The following is a 9,566-nucleotide window of genomic DNA, read 5'->3' on the forward strand; positions in this document are numbered from 1 at the left end:
ACAAAAAATAAAAATTATATAGACGCGGTGGGGGGGGGGGGGGGGGGAAGACAATAAACCAAAATAAGGGAAGAGCAGGGAAAAAGCAAAGTGGAAAGAAAACTGAAAGAAAAGGAGGACAGAGCATTGGTCCTGCCACAAGAAATAAAAAATTCATTACATTTCTGACCCACTCACTCCTCCCATAAGACTGACTTTGTTACTCACTGCATAACCCTAACAGAGATCAAATTAAGCAACTTTGGGTTTATTTCACTTGCCAGCATAGAATAGGTTGAGTGCACGCAGCAGATGTAAGACCTTCTCTTGATGTAATTTTCTCTCCCATGTTGTCTTATCTCCCAAGACAACAGCCTTATATGAAAGTGGTGGCCTAGCGGATCTGCAGCACTCTGTGCCTTTAGCCTTTATGGCAGACATGAAGAAAAAGCCTATAAACACAAGCATCCCACTGAAATAATAGCGGGGTCAGGAAAGCTGCTGTCACACACTGCCCTTTGACCCTCATTAGGGTCAAAGAGGAGAAAGGATAAAAGGTTCAAAAGCCAGTGAGAAGTAAAGAAAAAAATGATGTAACACTCAGCACTCTGGCACCACTGCGGAGTTGGAACGAGCTTGCGTTGCATTGAGATCTACTTCTTCCAGGAGATTTGGAAACTTCTCAGCACATTCAGAAACTCCAAGACAGAGAAAATCCAGAAAAGCAATCACACTTAAAAAAAACCCAACACCAACAAACTTTAGGCAAACCATAGACCAGAGTTAAGATTCTACTCAAAGAACACCAAAGGTTCTCATGCACAAGTATGCATTCATATGCCTGGTGTGGATGAAGTCAGGATGCCTGGGGTAACTGTTTTGATCTTAACCAAATGAATCCAGGTATGTTGAAAGTGTTCTTAGGAAAATACAGAGTTGTTACGTAAATTCAGCTTTTAGGGGTAGGACAGACTGGAGGAGCAAAGCATCTGCATGTCAAGACTGCCAAACCTCAGTAGATGAACAGAGGACTAAGGAAATCACTGGAGCACCTGCAGCACAGCTGAAGATGACCAAGTTGCATGGACAGGTCATGAACCAACTGTGCATGAGCCATACCCAGTCTGCTACATCAGCCTCACTTAAGAAGCTTGGGTGTCCAGTATATTCAAACAAGTAGAAACAGAAATAAACAGAATAAAGCCAGTGTACCAGAAATGCCAGGATTCTTGCAAATCAAGATAAATTCACTGGAAATTAGAATGAAGAGAAAACAAACAAACAAACAAACAACAACAATAAACTGAATTTGCATCAACTTAGTAATGTCTGCACCAGTCTGCCTCTCGTGTTTTGATTCCTTAACTAAAGCTAGTTTTCTTAGAGGTTGTCTTGACTGCAGCAAATCACAACAGCATCACAACACAAGCCAGACATGGCACAAAAAGCAGCAAGTCATATAAGCCATTAAACTGTTACAACACACATCTAGTATATTCTAGTATATTCTGCCCACGCCATGAATGCTACCACCAACAAGTAAGAACAGGAATTCCTCTGTAAAGCCCTAAGGAATCACATAACCTTTTAATTACCCAAAAGAATCCCCAGGTGTCCTCATGCTTGATTAAATCAATGTTAGGCACGCACAAGATCATCAGAGGACATCACTATTAACAAAACTAATCTATCTTTAGCTATGCAAGAGCCCAAAACATCTGTTTACTGCACTTGTTTTCTTCTCTCTCTCATTGCCCTCTTCAAACGTGAACATATTCAGTGTCAGAAAAGATGCAAAGGAAGAGGCAACACACACCAGAATATATTTGCCTGGCTCCAAAGAGTTCAAGCATAAAGGGTGCTGCAAGTGCAGTGTGGATCTCAAACTGTCTGCAGTTTTAACTGACTGCCCACTAAGAGAAAGAGAGGCATTGGACAGAAATTAAAACACATAAAATTCCATTTGAACACAAATGAAAAAGAAAAAACCACACCCCACTCCCGCCCCCCCCCCCCCCCCCCCTTTTTTTTTGTGTGTGTGTGTGTGATACTGTGAGAGTCGTCAAACATTGGAACATGGTGCCCAGAGAGGTTGTGGAATCTCCATCTTTGGACATATTCAAAACCTGCCTGGCCATGGTCCTGGGCAACCTGCTCTAGGTGATCCTGCTTGAGCATGAGGATAGGTCTAGATCATCTCAAGACGTTCCTCCCAACTACAATGATTCCATGAACTAGGATCTTATAAAAATTTCTACCCAGTTTTACTGACCCTATCTCTCATTCTGGCCAAATACAGAATCCTTAAGTGTTGCTAGCCTGTTTCTTGTACACTTGAAAAGGCCATTTGTAATTGTTGTGGAAGTTCCTTTCTTCTAATGCCAGCTTTCATGTCTTAAGAGTACACCACTTGGAGATAGTGCCCTTCTCCTTTAGCTTGCTGATGAGCAGAATAAATTAGCTAGAAGGAAGAGCCAGGCTCATACAGACTTCTGCAACACCACCAGCTGGAGTATCCCCATACAGTGCTACTTTAGGCAGTGAAGGCTTTTCCTGAAGAGTCAATCTTCTGTCTTCCCAATCTATTCCCACTACAGTATCATATCTTTTCATCTAAGTCATAGATATACCCCATCTCTACAGCCATGCTTCCACTGGCAGGATAAAATATTTTTTCACCTCAGCTTTTCAAATTTCCATCTGAGACCTCCACCTGCCTCCTTCATAGCCCCCTTAAAAATTTTCAGGGGCTTTATTCTTTCAGACAAGTCCCATCCCACAGATCAGCAACAATGACATGCTCTGCTCCTCCACAGACACGTGCCCTTTGGGTGAGCTCTACCTTCATCAAGATCAGGATCTGGTCCCAGATTTCTATGATTTTGCTAAACATGCAACTCACAAAGCCAACTCTCTAGCCCTCACCTATCTCCCTCTAGGTAGCTCTCTTGCCATCCATCAAAGTCTCTTTCTGGATATCTCTAATTTGGACTTAGACTGCAGCTGATAGATATGTTGCACTCCAGAAAACCCACTAGCAAGGGCCTGTCAACCTGAAGTCTTTCTCTGCATTTGGATGAGGAACATGGTAAGTCATAAATTGCAGGGCATATACAAAAAGGCTTTTGTCAATTCATTGAAAGCATCATCTGCTCCACTAGGTACTCACTGGCTTGAGCATCGTATGGAGTTAGATGCAAGTTCACCACATTACAGAGCACAGTTAAAAAGCCCACAATTTAACACCCAGCTTAGAGAAAGAAAAGGGAGAGGGGTTCCATTAAAAGGAATCTCATTAAAACTTGACAGGTAAAATGCAATCCTTCTCCCTTGCCAATTACACTAACAGTGCTGAATATCATCATTCTCCAGTGTTAAAAGACTAAAGAATAGTAAATAGCCTCCCTATAGAAGACCATAGTGGAAATACCCTGAACCTTTATGTTGATACATCAGTCCTGGTTTATCTTAGCTTGGAAGAATGTGGTTAGTGACTCACCCTGCCGGATAAGCAACGAGGCCAGTTCTGGGGTCGCAGGCTAATCCTCTGCCTCCCGACACAGTTATCCCCAACACCTTCTCCAAAGTCACCTGGTGCATGTGAAAAACAAAACAAGAAGTATTATGAAATAGAAGTGCAGTTCAAATGGACCCATACACAGATGCTGATGGTCTGGTTCACACTGGCACTGAGAAGAATCACAGCTCCTAGAAATTCACTGACAAGCACTCAGGTACAGAAGCAACCCTACTCAGTTTTCTACATAGGCATAGCAAAATACTGCTGGGGTACAGAGGAGGAGTTATCAATCCACTGATTACTCTCTCTATGCCAGAGCATTACAAAGCATTTCAAAGACAGAGGATTGCAAGCAGCAAATGGTACTAGTGAGAAGCTGGGGTGCACATTCCCTGCCCAGGATTCCCATCCTCCCAGCAAGAGCAGCAAATCACTTTCTCCAGAACGCTTTCCCAGAAATTGTTTCCAGGTTGACGCATTCTCTTTACCTCTTCTATCCAGGAGTAGGTGGTTCAGCCTGGTCCCAGGCCAGTATTCCTAGGAATGGAATAGTTAATTTTCCCACAGTGCTTGAACTGGAAATCACATCCAGTGGACCAGGGCATCTCTACCCCCAGGAACCTCAAGAGACAGAACAGCTTACATGACTGGGTTCACAAGCCCACGTACCAACGACCCATGCAAGAGACAGTAATCCAAAATGCTTGCTCTCCCCCGAGCAAAGATCTCAACTATTTTTAGAAAAAAGAAAAGAAATGCAACTGCGAAGAGCTACTTGGAAGATACAAAGATTCATAGCCAGGCCTCTGTAGCAAGAAGCTGGGAAAAGCAAAAACAAAAGAGGAAGGGAGGGAGACAGATGGACATGACACAGTATTTTGGGGTGCACACCCTGTCAGAGAAAGCATCAGAATTTAGCAATTACCCCAAAGCAAAAGGTTGCAGTGGGATTACACTGCACAAAATCTGGTCTGTGGCATGAAAGGACTCAGCATCTGAGCACAAACCAGTTCTCAGCCCTGGGGTTGTTTTGACCGACGCAAAATTATTCTCTTTCGTTTACATTTGCACAGCTTGGTTTTATTTATTATATATTTGATGCATACATTCCTCCTCAGCATTGCTGTCCCTGACAAACTTATGGATTTTACTGGGTCACAGTCTTCTGTTTTTAATTATAATCATCTAAGTTATATTTGGTTAAGGCCTTAAGGGCATGGAGGCGGCATAAGTTACTATTGTAATAATTACTACTATCTTTAATAGCTGCCCTGAAGATGAACATCTTGTATTTATACCAACGTGGTGTACAAAAGGCAGGGACAGGGCAGGTTCCCCACGCCACCTTGACCACACAGCTTACCAGACCTGTGGAGTTCGGCTGTAGGGTGAAGAAACAAGGTCTCACCGAGCCCATGGCCCAGGTTACTATGGACAGTGACAGAAGTAACGTCACACAAAGAACCACCTTGCTTCAACAGGTAAAGCAGGGAGGGCTGAGGTGCCACCAGTTAAAGTGAGCCATCCATGCTTTAGGTAGTTCAAATTTGGCCTGCCTTCAAACCAGTGACATGGAAAGTGGAAGATTTCATATCCCAGTCCCTGAAACAACTTGGTCTTTTCTTCCTTTTTCGTAATAACATACCCCAGATACTTTGAGACAGTATGAGAGAACACCAAATTGTCCCCTTCCCTAGCAAAATGAGTATCTCTGGAAACATGGCTTTTACAAAACTCCACTGGATTTTTGTCTAGTATAAGAACATACAATTTAAAAACCATTTACAAATCCACCAGTAAAAAAAAGGAAATAGTTCTGTTCCAGCTTAATGTTGGAACAAAAAGGGGGGGGGGGGGGGCGGCAGGGAGGAGTGAGGGAGTCTAGGAGGATATCCACTCTCCAGGCTCATTAACAATACTTCAAAACACATTTCTTTTTAAGGCAGATTTTAAATTAAAAGCGCGGAAAGAAGAGTCCAACACTTCTACTGCTGAGATTCCAGCTCATATCAGCAGTTCCTAATCCATCAAACTAAGAGAGGTTTAAATTCCTATAGAAACCGCGTTCTTGACAGTGAAGGAGGAAGTAGAAGAGACATGTGCCATTCAAGTGCTCCAATCTAGATAAGGCACCAATTACTTGATGCTGTCAGCAAACATCAATTTAGCAATCCTGTGCTTATGCTGCTCAGCACAAGCTTTAGCTCAGGCTGGCTGTAATTGCAACTATCCTAAAAGGCACTACTTGACCTTGACTATGCAGCTATTCAGCAGCAATTCAGCAACCTACTTTCACTAACAGGTACGTTTTTGCTCTGCGAGGATGTGTATCAAGCCTCTCAGTGTGCAGTCTTACGCCACAGCTGAGCTAATCTTACAGCTGCCTGCTCTGGATGGGACAGTTCCTTCCTCCCTCATCCCACTCATCCCACTGACACTCCCCACCATTTCCCTTGCGACAGCACTGGCATGGCAACTGCTTGCCCAGCAGGCCAAATCAGCAGAAAAACCATGTTGTAGGTTTGTTTTCTGTTTGCAAGCCTGGGGAAGCCCCAGGGAACTCAAAGCCAGAAAAAGATAAACTGTCCCCTTTCACTGGCAACTAGATCAATCCAGCTGCACCTCCAAACCCACCTTTTACTTGGTGGTGTGGAAAAATCCGCCTCCTCTTACTCTTTCAGAGGGAGTGAAACCAAACAGGAGCAGTGATTTATCCTGGCACTCTCACTCCACCAACAGCAACATGTCACGCTTGCTCCAGCTTCTTCTCTCATTCTGGGGTCTGTGGAGGCCCTATGCTGCTCAGCCAATAGACTATTTGTAGCAATGCTAGGAGGTGGAAAGTGTACCTTTCTCCTAAGGTCAGCACACATCTTGACATAAAAGGAGTAGCTCAGTCTTCGGGTCCAGTTATTCTACTACCAGTGAGCATCTTCTGGCCTCCAACAGATCACCCGTTCCATTAGAAAAAGACAACAACTACCAAGGCCATACCACTGGCATTGATAGACTTAGTGCCACAGAAACAGATACCTGTGTCCAGAGACTCATAGCTAACTTTCTGCAAAAGACTCCCCTCTCTTTTGCTCCTACTCTTAGCTTTAAAACCTTCCTAGTGTAAAGAATCTGAAAGGGAACGCCATGAAGCCTATCCAATGGATACTCTTACAACACCTCCACATGATAATCCTTGAGTATTAAAAACAACTTGCTTTGAAAAGGAGTACACACAAATTTAAAATTTGGTCTTGTGACACAAGCATCACTCCCACCACCCTGCTCGCAAAACACCACAGCTTTACCCCCATGACCAACCTCCAGGCTAGATAACATAAGAGATAGTCACTTGTCACAAAACTTGACAGAAGAATGAAAAATGTTTCAGAGGGAAAAAACAATAGGCAACAATGCAGTATAAACTAGATTCCTTTCAACTTGCCAGCTAAATCAAAGAAATTATTAATATAGTTAATTAGGGCAGAAGTACACTGACTTTAAACTTCTTAATCTGGAATTAATATTTGTAAGCAAAAGGCAAATTTGTCGATACAGGTCTACCATTATTCCAATTCTGAAGTTAAGACTTACCACAAGGTAGGAACCCACTTCCTCATGTGGCAAGTGCACTCTCCCATCCTACACAGCCATAACTACTGCCATTCCTACAAGTCTCCCAGGTGGTACTTCAGCAGATCCCAACCAAAACCAAATTCCCTGGCACATCTTTCCAAGTCTGATCTGAGGTAGCCACAGGACATAGAGAGTCCCCTTTCAGGTCTGAGACACTGTGTTCCTTACCAATAGCTTCCATGTAGGCCCAATTTGCTTCCCCACAGTCATCAGACATGTCACTGCTTGCTCAGGCCTTCGCAGGCAATCAAGGGGCCACCTCACCACCCTCATCCAAGCCTGCAAACAACTGCAAGATTAAACCTGTCATTCTGTGCGCCTAAATTAGAGGCGCAGAGAGGAGGCCGGCTATCCACATTTGTTACTTCATCTTGAGGCTTCTATTAATAGTATTTGGCACTTTCAGTCAAGGTTCTCTACACGATTTGCAAGTGTTATCGAATCAACCCACAAGCAATGTGCTTCTGCAGCTCACTTTGCATTACCACCACGCTACCTGTAATCACCCCATCTTCATTCCTTTAAGGTCACCTTTTTTTTTTTTAAATTTGGACACTCAATACACACTCTTAGGCATCAAAACCAGAATCAGCTGTGCAGCTAACACCTGTCTTGCAAAACCTGATATTCACCCATTTTACAGGCTTAAATCTAAATTAGGCTGCTTGGAGTTGCACAAACATGTAAAGAAATTTTAGTGCCTAAGCAGATCACTTACCCTGTTCCTTCCACATCAGATCACAAGATCATCAGATAGCTCCCACACCTGGTAAGACCAGACCAGTAGAGTCCTGAATTGCAGGACTCAAGGTACTGACAGGTATTGATGGCAACCAGGCCTTCCCAGGGAGAGGCACCTTGCTGCAGCTCAATCCCACCTGGATGTCAAAGGGCACGTCTGAGAGCAGCCCTTGCTTCCCTCAGGCAAGGTCCCACGCAGCTTGAGGGGAAGGCCCACGTTACAAAGCCATGCCACTTCTGCCTTACCACTGAGGTGCAGATAATCCTTTCAGAAAGGTTGGTCTAAGCAGCTCCTGCCAGCTTTGTTTGTCTTTTCAAGAAACAAGCTCTCAGAGAGCGAGTTTCATACTTGCACAAGCTCTTTCTGTTGTTTTGAGGAAGCTACCACAAGCAATTGTTTCCACATGCTAAAAGGACAACACAGAAGTCCTTGAAGGATGAGCCCAGCTTCATGCCCCTGAAAACACTCTCTTCTTTCCCATCACTTGCATCCCTTTCGGACCATCTACACTGCAAAACCACACACGAGGTGCAGGAGGCAAACACTGTGGTCTGCATATTTAGGCAGCACGCTGTTAGAAAGCGGTAGTAAACACACCCAGCACAGTAGTAATTTCCACCAAAATGGGTGCCAAGGGGGACAACCTAGTCACAGCAAGAGTCCTGCCCTGGGCTCACAGGCGCTCTCCCTACAGCTGCACTGTTTTACTACTGAGCGACCGCTGCTGGGTAGGAGCTCCTGCATCTATGCCTGCTTGCCCACCAGCAGACTTCTACAGTCTGGTTTCATCTTAAAGAAGGAGAAGAAAAGAAAATTTCAAGAAACAGCCATTTTTAACACCAGGCATCCATCAAAGAGTTTCAACTGTAGGCTGAATGATGCTGCTACTCATCCCATCACCCCCCCTCAGGTCAGCAAAAGACTAAGTAGGAGTTCAGTAGTATTTCAGCCCCTCTTCCCAATACTCACATGTTCACGAAATTAGAGTTTTCTAACTTAACCATCTCACCTCCTGCCTTCTAATACTATCCATGTTCTCTTCTGGGCCCCAAAACCTCATCATTCTCTACAAACGCAATTTATTTAAGCATGGAAATAAAGAAGCAAAGCATTTGAGAGGATATGTGCAACTCTCCAGTACTCAAAGACCACCATGAGGAGAAAACTGGTGTTACTGTACAGGGCTGCCCATATGTCCCAGTACCTATGGCATTAGGCAGGAGGCTACAGACTTGGAAAACCACATCCAACAAGCAGATGTGTCTGTTCCAGACTTCATGAGATTGGCCATCTTGGATCAGACATCAGTATCTATCCCTGGTTCCTGTTTCCATTTGCAGTCATAAATGAAGGAGAGAAGTCAGGAAGAACAGTATCATAAACAAATGTATGGATAAAGTTTAAGAGCAGGGAAAGCAAATTTGATTCTTTCTCACCTCCTGTCAATCCTCCCAGTCTCAAAATAGATGTTCTCAGTTTTTAACCTCTTTCAGTAGAGTTCTCTACCATGAACTTATCCACTATGTCTATAAAAGTTTAGCATTCAGAACATCCTTTGGCAAGGAACTCCACCAGTCTGGTACCTGTTGCAAGAAGAACCATCCTTCATTGCTTGTTTTAAACCTCATTTCTATGAGTTTCATTTGATGTGCCCTAATCCTTGTATGGGAATCACAGAATCACTAGGTTGGAAAG

The 9,566-nt window shown here is 43.8% G+C and overlaps 1 protein-coding gene across 1 annotated transcript in view; it reads right to left on the minus strand.

The window, feature by feature from the left end:
• The window catches only part of MAPKBP1 (mitogen-activated protein kinase binding protein 1), a 70,267-nt gene extending 65,351 nt beyond the window's left edge, over window positions 1-4,916 (minus strand). Inside the window, 2 exon segments of the mRNA XM_010283625.1 lie at window positions 3,479-3,570; window positions 4,863-4,916. Coding sequence (XP_010281927.1) covers window positions 3,479-3,570; window positions 4,863-4,916 — 146 coding nt within the window.
• Window positions 4,917-9,566: the final 4,650 nt, after the last annotated feature.

The sequence above is a fragment of the Phaethon lepturus genome, unplaced genomic scaffold, assembly GCF_000687285.1.
Source record: "Phaethon lepturus isolate BGI_N335 unplaced genomic scaffold, ASM68728v1 scaffold7023, whole genome shotgun sequence".
Classification (NCBI taxonomy): domain Eukaryota; kingdom Metazoa; phylum Chordata; class Aves; order Phaethontiformes; family Phaethontidae; genus Phaethon; species Phaethon lepturus.